The sequence below is a fragment of the Myotis brandtii genome, unplaced genomic scaffold (assembly GCF_000412655.1).
Source record: "Myotis brandtii unplaced genomic scaffold, ASM41265v1 scaffold36, whole genome shotgun sequence".
Classification (NCBI taxonomy): Eukaryota; Metazoa; Chordata; class Mammalia; order Chiroptera; family Vespertilionidae; genus Myotis; species Myotis brandtii.
This window is the reverse complement of record NW_005363836.1, coordinates 4,190,566-4,206,026: the sequence shown is the minus strand read 5'-3', so window position 1 is coordinate 4,206,026 and position 15,461 is coordinate 4,190,566. Positions and strand designations below refer to the sequence as shown.

The window sequence follows — 15,461 nt, the reverse complement described above, 5'->3', positions numbered from 1 at the left end:
TTATAATATAATATACATATTGCCAGAGATAGCTGATGTCTATAAGAAACAAATAGTGCTCATTTACATTGCTGCACCTCTGTATCATCCTTCTCATTTACAGAATGCCAAAACTTTTAAGTTAAATTTCATAAACAGAGAAGTAAATGGATGACTTGTGCATGGAGCATCCAGCTAGTCCTAGACAAGAATTAATTGACAGAAGCAATAGCTTGTTCCCTCCGAGTCCACAGATCCCTAGAGGACTGAGGATCCATAGAAACTAAACTCCTTCAAACCATATCAAAAACAATGATGAAACAAATGCCAAACTGGCCAGAATTAATTAGAATTCAAATAATCAGTAATACATGCTTAAAAAACCCCCATAACTTAAGGTTGTTTCTGCTGCAAAGATGGGAGACATTCTTACAAAGAAGGCACTGTGAAAATCCTTTGTCTTTTACATTTTTTAATCTCTTTGTTTCAGGAACACAGTCTGAGTTTCATCAGGGAATTGTGACTTGCTTCCCTCATGGTTGATTGTTCTAATATCACCTGTAGACCTCCCAGGGACAATGGACCCTTCCATCCTTATGACACTGTCATTTGCAGTCAAAACAATTTTAGCATGATAAAGATGTGTTACAATAACTCCTGATTATAATATATCTTTATTGAGTTAAAACGCTTTGATTTCTAATGACAGAGCAGTGATGGCTCAGAGGTGATTATGGTGAAGGGATTTAACAGTTGGAAGCCCTGAGTACCACCTGTCATCACATGACGGACTTTATTGGAGGGAACAGATATTAGACAGGAGGCCAAGATGGCCCAGACTATAATGAGGACCCCACTGACAGATCCTCAGGTTTGTCTGGAGAGAATATAGATCCTTTACCAAGTTGCCAACGTTTAGCCTGGAGCTAAAAAAAACAGACACCAGGGCTCCTTCTCACTCCCCACCCCCACCCCCAACGCATACCTTTGTGTTTGAGAGAAAACAGACTGACTTCAGAGCATAAATATACATTCCCAGGGGAAAACTGGCCAGCAAGCTCAGACATGGCCTCGGCTCTTGGGTGAAGCAGTACTGGGCCAGCGGGCTGGAGCAATGCTCACAGGGAGGAAGCCTGAAAAGCCACCTTCAAAAAACCATCCACGATGATAATCCCAAACAATGAATTCACTTTGACATGTAAAACAACAGATGGGTTTATGCTTCTCAAATAAACATGTCACCGTAACAAAGAATATAAAAATCCATCATTCTGCTAAGGAGCGTAGCTTCCCCTTCAACTGAGAAAGCAGAGCATCGTTTCCATGTTGTGTGTTGTGCTGACCCAGGTGATAAGATTGCACACAGGGTGTTGATTCTCCTCGCTCTCCACTGTCCTCCCTGCCCCCGTGGGTGTATCTTGCCTCTCTAGCCTGTGCTTTTCTTCCCCCACAGCAGCCCCTGTGACCACCAGAGTTTTGATCAGCACGGACGGGTCCCTCTCCTCTATAGAGAGCGCCAATCTGTCCCTCTTGTTCAACCTGGCCCTGCTCTCCTTGAGCAGGAACGGCATCCAGGCCGTCCAGGAGGATGCCCTGCAAGGCCTCTCCAAGCTGCGGACGCTGTTGCTGGAGCACAACCAGATATCCAGCGCTTCGCTGCCGGATCACGCCTTCAGCAGGCTCCGCAGCCTGCAGGTGCTGGCGCTGAGCAACAACGCCCTCCGCACCCTGCGAGGGGCCTGGTTCCGAAACACCCGGGACCTGACCCGGCTCCAGCTGGACGGGAATCAGATCACTAATCTGACAGACGGTGCTTTTGGAGGCACAAATCTGCGCAGTCTCAGGCATCTGGATTTATCTAACAATTTCATTTCCTACATTGGGAGCGATGCCTTCCGGCCCCTGCCCCAGCTGCAGGAAGTGGACCTTTCCCGAAACCGGTTGGCCCAGATGCCGGATGTGTTCACCCCACTGAAGCACTTAATCCTTCTGAGCTTGGATAAGAACCAGTGGAGCTGCACTTGTGATCTCTACCCCCTGGCCCGGTTTTTAAGAAGCTACATGAAGTCTTCTGCTCGCAAGCTCAGGAATGCCAAGGACCTCAGTTGCCAGCCATCTCCCGCAGCTGTGGCCGGTGCAAAGAGTGTGCTGAGGCTGTCCGACACCAACTGTGATGCCAGGGCTTCCAACCTCACTCTGGTTCTAAAGGACAGGAGTCCCCTCCTCCCCGGGCAGGATGTGGCCCTGCTGACTGTCCTTGTCTTTGCAGGTAGGCCTGGAAGAAGTATACCTTGCTGTCCTCCCTCTTCTTGTCCATATTCTTAACGTACACTAAGTGATGCCTCGCCCAGGCAATCAGGAAAAGCAGGGCTTGTGGAAGGGAGAGTGTATCCATAGATGTAGGAGGATGTTAGCTGATCTGGCACAGGTTACAAGAATGTCCTGTTGCAGAAAAGCTGTCTAACATAAAGGAAACAACCTTGCACCAGAATTCAAGAGCTCCAGTCCCGGTATAACTAGCACTGTGATCCTGAGTAAGTTACCTTGCTATGTAGACGTCAGTATTCTTGTTTGTAATGAGGGAATAGTATCTATAGTTTATTAATCGTCCATATGCCAAAGGGGACTGGTGTATTCATTAAGATGCTGGGAAAGAGGAATTAATAAAATTATGAGACATAGTTTCTTTCTTCAAGGCACTCACATATGTGTGCCCCTCTGTGTTGTGGTAAGATTCAGTGGGCTTTACCTAGTGCATGAGGAGATGCTATTATGACAGTCATTGCACCCTGCTCTTCAGTGGTCATACAGCACAGTGATGAAGCACATGAGCTCTGCAGTTGGACGGCCCAGGTTTGACTCCTGGCTCTGCTCTTACGTGCTGTGTGGCTTTGGGCAAGTCATTTGACCTCTGTGTACCTTGGATTTCTCCTGTTTGTGGTTTTGAAATACAAGATTTCTGTTTGTCTCTTTCTAAAACTTGGCCCATACCTTCCCAGACTGATGGAGAGGAAAATATTCAACACTTTAAATTTTTATGGTAATTAAAAAAAAAACTTAACTCATGCCTCAGCTGTCATTACATCTCACTGAATGAAGGATATACAGTGATTCTTGGTGTCATTAGCGGAAGACCAAATCTGCGTGAAATTTCTGGAGTTATCTATCTCACTGATTCTTGGTGTCATTAGCGGAAGACCAAATCTGCGTGACATTTCTGTGTTTTCCCCCTATGCTTGCAGTGCATGGTAAAACCCTCTGCACCTTTGGTAACCATGGTGATGAGACGTGTGTGTGTGGGTGTGTGTGTGTGTGTGTGTGTGTGTGTGTGTTGGGAGGAGGGGCGGCAGGATCTGCAAATCTGGAATACCAGGGACCTACATCCAGGACTGGTATGATGTATTTTGAATATGAACTTTAAATAATCATTCCATAGCAGATTTCCAGCAAATTAATTGAACATCAGGTTTTTAACTCCTAAGTTATACTTATAATCAGGAGAGATGGAGACCAGCACCAGGTCTAGACAAAGGAAGTACCACTAGCAGCAATCAAACTCACTCAGAAGTCAATTTAAATCCTCTAAGAAAGATACATTGTTTTAAAAACTATGCAGCCATGTCAGTAATTACGTGTGCTAAGAAATAATTTATTATAAAAGAGAAACAATAGGGCAGTGGATAGTTTTTCCTTAAATGTGCTTCTTAGAATACTAGTGCTAGAAGATAATTAATAGATATTGCAATAAAAAACACAGATGCACATATAAGCACATATGTTGTAGGGTTTAAATAGGTTTGGGCAACACTGGATTAAGCAAAGTGCAATGGGCTTCTTTCTGCAGCATTTCCCATGGCCTTTCCTCTGCTAACGAGCATCAGGAATCTAACAGGAAGATATAATGCAGAGCATTGCTCAAACTTATTGACCATAAACCCTTTTTGTCACAGAGGATTTCACTGAATTATGTTTTGTAAGACATCATTTTGGAAATATTATAACAAGGGTAATTTTAAATATCTTTTAAGTATCTATTTTCAGAGAGGATTTTGCTAAAAGTTAACAACTCTGCATTAGTGTAGAGAAAGATACAAATTCTAAGGATTCCAAAGATTTTGTCAAAATGATAGGCAGCTTAAGATGCATGAATAAGTTTGGATAAATTATAAATATAACTACATGCATGTTGTGTTATAGTGTGAATTATAATAATGTAATTTCCATTGAGTAATTGTTAAAGATACTGTATTGAAAAGACACTCTTCTTTTACAAAACTCTGACTTTTGATATCGGTTTATTCCATTAAGATTCTAGTCTTTCTGAAGTAAAAGTGTGGTCACTTATCTATACCTCTAGATTGTGGCAAAATAGACTTAGAACGCTAATTTGGCCTCTGATTCAATTTTCTTCCTCAGTTATAGATAAATCATCATAATTAATAATAATATAAATAATAAGATCAGTTAATTTAAAACCAATAGGTGGTTATTTGGCACCAAACTCTGACATCTGGACACTTCTTATCTGTCTCCTAATGGATAAACAGAGAAAGCTTTCATGAAGCTGTAGGGGCGTTTTAATACTTCAGTGAGAACTTATCATTAACTTTGCTTTTTATTTTGTTTCATTTTTCCAACTCAGAAAGATTGTCAGAACACTTTTTAAAAATAGCAACAATGCCCATGGCAATGAAAACTCAACCATCTTCTTAATATCATGTTCAGTCCGCCTGCAAGCTTCATTGGCTGCTCTTGCTCTCTGCACAAACAGAAAATAACCATACCTGTCCAGTGATGCAGCACTAAGATCAACAGTGCTTCCTTCACCAATCAGACACAATTATAGGGGAAACTTTACCCTATAATCAGATTATGGCTATTCCATTTCAATGTCTGATGTATATATTTAAGACAAGTTAGGTATTTATTTTCTTTTGTTGTTTGGTTTCATACCTGCATCAGTCATATTCTCTTTATGATTTGTTTTTTTGGAATTTTTTTTACCTAACAGCTGACTGTTGTAGGACATATAAGGTAATACAAAACTCAAATAACAGCCGCAGCAATCGTAAGCATAAACCACAGAGACTATTCACTGAACTTTATCAAAACACTGGATGAAACATGCCACATATATTATTCATTTAATCTCTGGGTGATATTAATTATCCCCATTTGGCAGAGGAGGAAAATAAGGCTCAGAGAGGTTAGAGAACTTGCCCAAGGAAAGTGTCAGAACAAAGCTTTGAATTCTGAGTTTTCTTACTCCATGTGAGAGAGACAGTGTATCGGAAATTATATTATTTTCATACATTTTTAACATCTGAAAACCGAAGCCCTCCTTTGGAATAAATCAAACTCCAGGAACTGGCAATAAAAATATTCTGATCTAGCCCTAACCGGTTTGGCTCGGTGGATGGAGAGTTGGCCTGCGGACTGAAGGGTCCCAGGTTCGATTCCAGTGAAGGGCATGTACCTTGGTTGCGGGCACATCCCCAGTGGTGGGTGTGCAGGAGGCAGCTGATCAATGTTTCTCTCTCATCGATGTTTCTGGCTCTCTATCTCTCTCCCTTCCTCTTTGTAAAAAATCAATAAAATATATTAAAAAAATATTCTGATCTAACTTTTGCTACTACTTTCCAAAAATGTTGTGTCTTTATTAGAAATTAAATTATTTCAATATGTTATAGCACTCTCTGAGACTGTATTGTCAAATTAAAATGCACTTATAAGACCTCAAGATCTAGTAAACTACACAAAGTTTGGAGGATTTTACCAGAAATTGCCATTCTTTTTGGCTAATCTTTATCTTTAACAGAGAAAAAAGGAAACAGCCATGTCTGACACCTTCCTTTTTCTTTTACGTTAAAAAAAATATCAACATGTTTCCATTAAAGTTATCTGCCACGGAGAGAACCAGGCATGATGCAATGAGCCTAGAGTGCTATCATCTCATTCACATCTCTATCATCCATTCATCTGGAAATGTCATTTACAGAAAACGGAATCCTCTGGGGAAATTGACTTGCCCAAGGTCACACAGCAAGTTATAGTCAGAGCTAGCTTTAGATATGTTGCTCCTAAATTAATCAATACTGACACCATGTCGTCTTGATCACCATTTTGGGGATTTGTAAGATTAGACCACTCAGCATTTTTCATTATCAGAATTCATAAACAGAATTCCTCTGTTTATTTAAGAATATTCAATAAACATTTCCAGAGAACCTCAACTGTGCTAGAGTTATGAACACTGGAGATACAATGTTGAATAAAATAAAATGTTCATTTTCTCATAGTGCTTAATTCTATCAGGGAAAGACAGACAGTGAACAGGAAAGAAGTGAGCAGAATAATTTTTACTCTTTTAGATGCTAAGATTAAAGGAAATCACTGTGATATAGAGGGACCTGAGGTATAACTCATAGGCTTTGGTTTGAGCATGTAGGTGGTTGATGATGCCATTTGCTGAGATCGGAAACAGCAATGGAGAAACAGGTTAGACTCCACACTTGAGTATGAGAAACATCAACTTTAAAATTTTATTCAGAGGAGAAGCTATACATACATAGGACAAGAAACGACAGTTCCAGGCTTTCTAACTTAGATGTTAATCATTTTGTTGTGGAAGTTCATAGAAGGGAGGGATTTTTGCAAGATTATAAAATAGAAAACATATCAATACATTTGGAGGTATTGATTTAGATTTTAAAGGGTAACTAAAATTCAAATAAACAGAGGTAGGAGAAAGTATCACAAGCATCATCAAGAGCATACACAAAGGCTTAGAAGCACATTTTAAGACTAATAAATTGAAGAGTTTGAGGAATAGTGTTTGAATGTGGAAAATAATGAGACACAAGGCTAGGAAGGGAGGCCATAGCCTGTTGCACCAAGTCTTGAATGTCAAGGAGTTTGGCCTTTTGTAGTTGGAAGCCAATGAAGGTATTCTGAGCTAGGGGTGAATCTTTAGGGATGCTCAAAATACAACAATACCATGTAGAATCAAATTTTCTTTTTGAGGAGGAGATTATGGTATATGATCATTTCAGGGTATATCTTTAATGTGGACTACTTTAGAGATTGGCTATGGGATTGAGAAATAGGAAATTTGGAATTAAACTGGTTTCCACAGGCAGGAAAAGAAGTCTAATGCAGGAATTATTTAAATCAAGTGAATTTTAGTCCATGTAAAAAGCCTTTTTATTTTTTTGCCCAATCGGCATGGCTCAGTGGTTGAATGTCAACCTATGAACCAGGAGGTCAGCCATCAACCACGGTTCAATTCCCGGTCAGAGCACATGCCTGGGTTGCGGGCTTGATCCCCAGTGTGGGCTGTGCAGGAGGCAGCTGATCAATGATCCTCTCTCATCATTGATGTTTCTATCTCTCTCTCCCTCTCCCTTCCTCTCTGAAATCAATACAAATATATATTTTTTAAAAAGCCTTTTTTTTCTACCAAAGGCATTCCAGATGGTATTGTTGTTGTTTTTGTTGTTGTTGTTGTTGTTTTTATCATTTTAAATAGACACAAAGTAAAGATCCAAATGAGGAAACAGAACATATCGATAATATCACCTTTGTCTGAACTGACATTTTTCCACATGGTGATAGATCTCCCATCCACTCAGATGCCCTTTAGGCCATCAACCTTGATATCTGTGGATTTCACATTTGGTGATTTCTATGTTTCTTCCTATGATGTTATCTTTTAATGGTCTCTCTATTTGTCACAGGGGCTGTTGGTCTCACTTGCCTAGGCTTAGTTGTATTTAACTGGAAACTCCAACAAGGCAGAGCAAATGAACACACATCAGAAAAGCTTTGTTGCAGAACCTTTGGTGAATCCCTGTGTGCTCATGAGGCAAGAAATTACCACGCTAAGGGATACTGTAACTGCCACTTAACTCAGGAAAAGGAGATAAAGGTCATGTCCATTGTGGGGTCCAGAAGGGAAATGCCACCTTTACAGGGAAGCAGCCATCAAGCATCACTGACCTCTGAGTCCACAGCCCTTGATGAACCATTTAGAAACCTGGAAGGGAAGGATCAGGAGGCCGGCAGCACTTTCCTTGGCCTCGGTGGCAGATTGCTGCAGTCAGGATGCTCAGCGCCTCCTGGGAACACGGCAGTTGTTAATGAAGCAGGCTTACTTACAAGACATTGTCCAGAGAGAACTGAAAATCTAAGGGACCCCGAGCCTGGGGAAGTCCAAGCTCAGATGCTCCCACAGCACGTAACAAGAACAATAGGTGAGTTGTCTGGTTTGAGAAAATCCCACTCCATTTAAATTCCTCTGAAGCAGTAGCCTCTTTGAATTTCCTCCACAGAATAAAAATCAATGTAGCACAGGTCTATTCCTTTTCTAAAAAACCTGTGTGTCTGTGCATGTGTGTGTGCATGTATGTTTGTGCATGTATGCATGTGTGCTTGCAAGCATGCATGCATGTGCATGTGTTTGTGCATGCATGTGTGTGTGCATGTGCGTTTGGGATGAGAAAACTCCCCACCCTCACAGCAGCTGGGAGTACTTCCTGTGCCTGTTGTAAAGAGAACTTTGTGATCCAACACCTAACAATGTTAAAAAAATAAATAAAAGAACCCTTTTAAATAGCAATAGTGCTGTTAAGATTTATGGGAGGCTGAATATTGGCTTCCATTCCAACATCCTTCGAGCTCTAATGCCAATTCTGCAGTAAGCAACCTTCCCAGAGCATGACATGTTAGAAGAATGGGCCTTCTCATGCTAGTGATTCATTTCAGGAATGATGTCAAGACACATACTTTGCTTGCTGAGCTGTCAGCGATGATAACTTCCCGGTCCAGGGAAAGTCAGGACTTAATTCATTGTCCCATGTTGGGAGCCAAGCGAATCTGGCCATGACATCTCCCCACTGTACATGGGCGATGTCAATATTTAGGTGGAGGCAATGAATTAAATGTCTTCCTTTTTCTTTCTGAATAGTAAGGCGATGCTTTCAGGCTCAGCAGTGAAAACTTTGACAGCTGCTCTGTAAAGAGGCTCCTGTCATTTATCTGAATTGGTTTACAACAAGCAGAGCTTTCTCTCAGAATCTGAATGACAAGGTACTCGGTGCACCAAGAAATTCCTGCCATGGGGACCTGGGCCTAAGGATGGATTTGGGAACAATGTGAAAAGACATAAAACTGGATGTTATTTCACGTGCAGCATAAGGCAGGGTGTGAATTTATTCCATTGCATTCCCGGATTCTAGTTTTTACTAGTTTCTGGGGACCGATGATTTGACTCAAAAGAGGAATGGCTGAGGAAAGAAACATCTGCCATAAAAATCAGATCAGATTGGTTTATTTTATAAAGAAAATAAGCTCTTAGCCTTTTGATAGAATCATACCTTAGCCATATGTTTCATTTTAGCTTTGCCCAAGGCCTTAACTTCTCTGTGGGAAAATCATACCTCAAAGGGAATATGGCCCCTTAATCATTTAACACCCCGTCCCCTGTTTCACACAGAGAACACTGGTTGGCCAGACCAATATGATTACTTTTAAGAAAGATTTGAAATCCTGTTACATGCCAGGCCTTGTACGAAAGCTGGAGAGGACAGGTATGTGAGGAGAAAACAACCAAGGCCATCCCCGCCCCAGAGCAGACATCAGGAAGAGGCAACACCACTCTGATGGTGCCTTCTAGTCTGGAAACAGAGAATTATAATGTTTCAGGGGGAGAGGAGACTTCAGAGAGGATCTAGTCAGAGTTCTTCATATTTATCTCTGAGTCGTAGAACTCTTGTTAGAATCGGATAAAGCCTCAAACTCTTTCTCTGGAATAATTTTATACCCACATAAATTTTATGCCGCATAAAGTTATATCCACATAAAGTTCCCATCTAGTCTCATCTTCTGATATGCAGACAGTAAGTGGCTTCTCCAAGGTCACCCGGGAAGCTGAAGGCAGACCTTCGATAATATTAGATGCTAGTCTCAGGCGTAGTTCACCTACCCCTTTCTATCAGTGAACAGAAATATTTATTTCTTCCTCTGTATAAAACCAACAATTTCACAAAATTGAAAAAGTATACTGATAAGATGCAATTTTAAACTTCATATGCACTGTGGTTAAGAGGATAGGGTTTAGTGACAGACAGACCTGGGTCCAGTGGTGCCCATATTAAGGTGACATGTGACTGGCAGAAAACATTCAACCTCTCTAAGCTTTTCTTTTTTCTTCATTTGTAAAAGTGATAGGTTAATAGGATTTGTCCAATGGATTAAAATTCCCTTGATCATTAAATGTGATGATGAATGTCCAATATTTAGCACAGTGCCTGACTCTTAGTAATGTTTTTATCATTAATATTATTTAACATGTCTCATTAACCTGCACCATGTAAAAGTCCCAGACAGAGATTTTTGTAACACAGATCAGGCCATATTCTAAAATTATTATTCACGTAACAAATATTTAGTGAATACTGCATTAAGTGTTGGGATATTAAGCAGTTTTTGATTGATCAAAGAGCATCACAAGTATTTTTCTTTTGTTGTTAAAACTTAAAACTTCAACATTACTCAATATTGTATTACATTCTCTCTAATATTTCGTTCCAACTGAGAAATGAATGCAGAAAAAAAATATTACAGCTATTTGAAAAGGATTTAAGATGTAAGTATTATTCGTATTTAAAACTAACTTAACAACTAATTAAAAGATGTACAAGTCTGAACATTTTTATTTCTAATTTCACAGCTTTTAAGTCAGCATCCCAACTGATTAAAATGTGACCATAGAGAATGCCATTGCAAACACACCAAATTGCCATATGTCCTTTGTGGGTTTGGTTAAAAATTAGAACATATTCAAGAATTGCCATAATCAGAGGAATAATTTTTACACCTTAGATAAGGTTTCTAAGCATCTGTTTGGTTGGGTCATAAAACTCTGCTCAGTGTTAAATTCCTGCATTTATTGTTCCACAGATATCAGCAGTGACATATTTAGTAGAAGATATGCAACATCCGCTTCAGCCTTGGCAAGAGAAAGTCTTGAAAAGCATTTAACAAATGAGTCATGGCAGCCTCCAATAGAAAAAGGAAACAATGGCTTAAAACCTCACAGGCAGCGACATTTTATTACAAGCTCATCATCCAAGCCTTGTGAGCCTGAGGGACACTATGTACAAAAGATTTTACACAAACATAGGTCGAAATACGACGATCCTTGTGAGCTGTTAAAACGGAGCAGGCCTAAGTATTTTCAGCCAAACAATTCTCTTATTTGTAAATATGTGCCCTATGACCAATTTAATGATTATGCAAAAGAAAGGAAGCCAAATCATCGAGAACATTCAAAGTCTGAGAGAGAGCAAATCCAAATTTATAGAGCCATAGAAAAATTCCTCATGAGTGAAGATAACATGGAATTAACAGGGTTATCGACAAACATCAAGGAAACATATTCCCCTAAGCATGTTAGCTCCCATGATCCTGGTTTAGTTGAAAAAAATAGGTTGGTGACATCAACCGAAGCATCAACCCATTCGAAACAGCAGAAAATTCAAAGTAACCACCTGACCAACTTGAATCTCAAAAAATCTAGCAGTCCCCGAGAGAGAACAGAAGGAAGATGGTTTACTGATGGACAGATTCCGAAAAAAAAGAGACGCGATCCATCTGACCCCAGAGGGAAAATTAAAAAGCAAAACTTAAGGATCAAATTAAATTTACACCCTTTTAGAAAAGTCAGAGTCCATCCAGAAAAGTCCTTGCCAGAACTCCCAAGGAAATGCAAACAAGTACTGCTACCTGCTAATAAACTATCCAAAGCTTCCGAGAAAGGAGCCAAAATAAACCTCCTGTCCTCTGCAGATTCCCCCCACCAGCCAGATAGTAATGATTATGTTGCAGTCACTTCAAAGAGGCTGCCTCTCCAACAAGCCCCGAATCAGACCCCCTGTTACAATAAACACACCAAAGAGGCTCCTCTTCTCAATGCTAACAGCTCATCTGTGGTCCCCCAGAGCTCCATGGAAGGCCACTGTCAGCCTCCTGGTCTCATTCCTGATGGAAGCCCTGTAACAGGGCCTGGGCTCACACCCCAGGCACCTGACCATAGGCACGCACACTCTCCATTCTCAACTGAGCAAGTGGAGGGTGCCACTCACCTCACATTGGTAGCTTCTAGTTATTTACCAGCTTCTCCGGAAAATACAGGAAGTGATCTTTCAGCATCTGGCCATCCCAGGGGGGCTGCCGAGCAAGGGGCAGCAGAGCCCACGGAGCACACAGAGCAGGACACATCTACGACCAGGGAGCTAAACCAGGTTTCTCTGTCCTCAGAGCATCAAACACAACTTGTCAGTGTCCATAAGACTGACACCTACACGGAACACACTGTCGATCAAAATCAAATGTTACAACATGCGGTGCAACACTCAAGTAATGAACAACTTGGAAACGAAGAAAAAACGTTACTGACAAAACCCCAAATATCACATCAGATGATGGAGAGTTGTGTTATGGATGAGGGAACTGATATAGAAAAAATACTTCCTAAAACAGAAACGTATGATTCCGCTCTCATTCCCCAAACACAATCCAAGGACAACCTAACATTTATGAAGACAAATTCAGTTTGGTACCAAAATAGACTAGAACTTCCCAAAGATGTTGGCACATCTCTTAGAACTCAAGGCATTTGGCATCTACCCAATAGTAGCAAAAAAGACACTGACCGCACACATGCATTGCCCAGAGACGATGGAGCCGAAGCGCCAGAGATAAAAATAGTGGGGAAAGAGGAGGGGAAAATGCATGATAAAAGCAAGTCAAATTCTAGTTTGTTAATTCAGACCAGACAGAATACCTTAAAAAGCACCACAAAAGAAAAGTAGCAAATTTGGGAAAATGGAAAAAGTCAAACTCTTGTATTACATGGTTCAAGTTCTGTTGAGATGGCAATTACAGCTGAGGATTTGAGTATCATGAGTTCCCATGAAACCAAAAATAGACTACCTCCTGGTGAAATAGATCTTCAAATAAATAGTAACATGCACGGTTTGAGACAGGCTCAGAAAATTCATCCAGATAAAGATAACAGTGCACCCAGAGAAGGCGCGGTGACAGTGGAGATACATGAAGCACGTCCCCTCTTTCCACAGTTAAAAGACATTTAGAAAATGAGGTGCCTCTAATTCCTAGAAGAATAAATGAAGCTGAAAACTCTGCTCTAAAACATACCCTGATCCACCATCTGCAGAATATGCCCATACATCACCTTTAGAGGCAGAACAAAGTGAACAAAATAACTCAAATAATAATCATGTTCTCTACCTTAGTTTTCTTCAAAAGGACACACAAACATCCCCAGCCTTTGCATGCATTTCAAATGCATTATTTTGGAGGGGAAAAAAAATCCTCAGTAACTCTGTTATCAGTGAAATAACAGTACATGGTTGAATAGAATGCAAAAATCAAAGATGGAGCCACAGGATGTGTTTGACACAATTAATTGAGTTTTCTCCTCTAAGGAATGGGAAAATGGGAAGGAAAAGTATAGCCTAGTCCTGGAAAAGAAAGAGAATTAAAAAAAAAAAGCTTTAAGCAAATGAAAGATTAAAGATGAAAAAAGTACTTGAGCAGATTTACACTTGATGTTTATTTTATGGAAATTACTATACACATCTCAATTAGTGGTATTACAATATTGCTTTCTACAGAGATGATTATATATTCATATTTGCGCCTGATCTGCTTTCCTAATTGTGGTATGAAAATAAAAACTGAGCTTTGCTTGTTAACTGTAGTCTAGCTGATATGCATATTGGTATATTTCAGCTATTGGTGACTGCTCTGTTGACAATTATGGTAGGTCTTAAGTAGAAGTCTTTAAAACCTGTTAATTCTCTAAGAGAAAAAACAAACCACACACACTTAAGGATTTCTGTAAAATCCTTTAAATCCACTAGGTGGAGATCTTGCCTTCAATCATTTTAGAAGAACAAATGGAGCTTCAAGATCAACACAATGGGTCCTGAACAAAAGGAATTTTAAGGGGCTTTATTGCCAATTGTTGTTAACTTAAGATTTTGAAAATAAATAACCCATTAACATATAAGTTTCAAGGTTTGATTTCTTTAATTTAGCATGCCACTATTGTTTGGTGTGAGTACTCCTTCTTATGCACAGAAATTAAATGTGCTTATAAATATTAGATTTAAAAGTAATGGCAGAATAAGCATCTCTCATTCAGTGCTGCATTTATTTAAAAGATAGAGGGGTACTCAAATATCCCAGTAAACTGTTGAAAGCATATCGTCAAGGCATAGACTATTTTACATTTCATATTGGGGAAAAAAGGAGGTTGCAAAGGCAACTAACTTCCTTTTCACCTCTTTATCTGTCTAGGTCTCTATGTCTAACAGTTGGCAATATTATAAAGCTTAAAAGATGATTAGAACCATGTAAGTAATGCTTACATGCCCCACCTACCTTCTGTTTTCTTTCCTATTCAAAACTGCCAGCAAATGACAATTTTCTTATTTTGAAAGTCCCTAACCTTATGATCGCTCTTCTTTCTCTTTTCTCCCAGGATCCAAAATTTTCTTGGTTATAACTTCCAACTCCTCTCCCCTCTATTTTTGTTCCGACTCTCTGCTTGAGCTTCCATCCTGGGCCATCTGTCTGCCTCCCCTGTCCCCACTTCATTTTGTTAAGCACCTTTAAGGTGAGAGGAGCGTCTCTGCTGACTTCTTGCCCAATAACTTTATTCTAATTGACAGCTCCCTCCGTTGTGTAGAACAGGTTATTTTTTCCTTGTTAGCTATCTTTTCTTTTTCCTTTGCTTATATTTTTAAGCACCTTCACCTTCATGCAGAGCCCTTGGTTTTGTTCTCCTCTCGCTGCCAACAATATCCCTGATATCTATGGGCCTAATGAGTGCTCTGGTCCCTGGCAGCGTCTCAGAAGTCCGGGATGACAGTGCTTGGACTCTTTTCTCTCTTCCATTTCCTAAGTCCAGTCTTTCACCTCCTTATGATGTTCCGTCTCCTTTGAAGTAGTTCTCAGGTTTCCCCCTGCTTCTGAATCCCCATGGTAACCATTGTAGTCTTTGTGTTGTAATCAACTGGATTACTGCACTAGCAGCCTCGCTGGATGCTCTGACTTCAGTGTCTTTTGCTTCCGTTCAGCCCACTCGTTCTTTGTCTTTATGGAGCACAAATTACCTGGGGTGCTTGTTAAAATGTGAGTTCCCACTCCATGGCAGAGATTTGGTTCAGTAGATTTAGAATAGGGCCCCAGAATCTTCGTTTTAACAAACATTCCAGGGTACTCTGGAGCATGTGATATGCAGCCCACACATGAAGAAACAATGCTTAGCTCTTTGAAAGCACACTAGCAGGTAATGCAGTGCCTGCCTCACTATGGAGCTACATACACTTCTTCAAATGAATAAATCTCTCATACCAAACTGAGATGAATTTAAAAAATGACCTTTTAATCAT

The 15,461-nt window shown here is 40.2% G+C and overlaps 2 protein-coding genes across 2 annotated transcripts in view; one reads left to right on the top strand and one right to left on the bottom strand.

Moving 5' to 3' along the window:
- Positions 1-13,876, top strand: part of LOC102261688 (leucine-rich repeat-containing protein 53-like) — a 14,871-nt gene extending 995 nt beyond the window's left edge. The window contains 5 exon segments of the mRNA XM_014544350.1: positions 1,433-2,248; positions 7,716-8,231; positions 10,939-13,125; positions 13,128-13,199; positions 13,202-13,876. Of these exon segments, the coding sequence (XP_014399836.1) occupies positions 1,433-2,248; positions 7,716-8,231; positions 10,939-13,125; positions 13,128-13,199; positions 13,202-13,416 (3,806 nt within the window). The 3' untranslated portion in view covers positions 13,417-13,876.
- The window catches only part of LOC102250129 (serine/threonine-protein kinase TNNI3K), a 317,621-nt gene that overhangs the window by 58,240 nt on the left and 243,920 nt on the right, over positions 1-15,461 (bottom strand). The window lies entirely within an intron of this gene.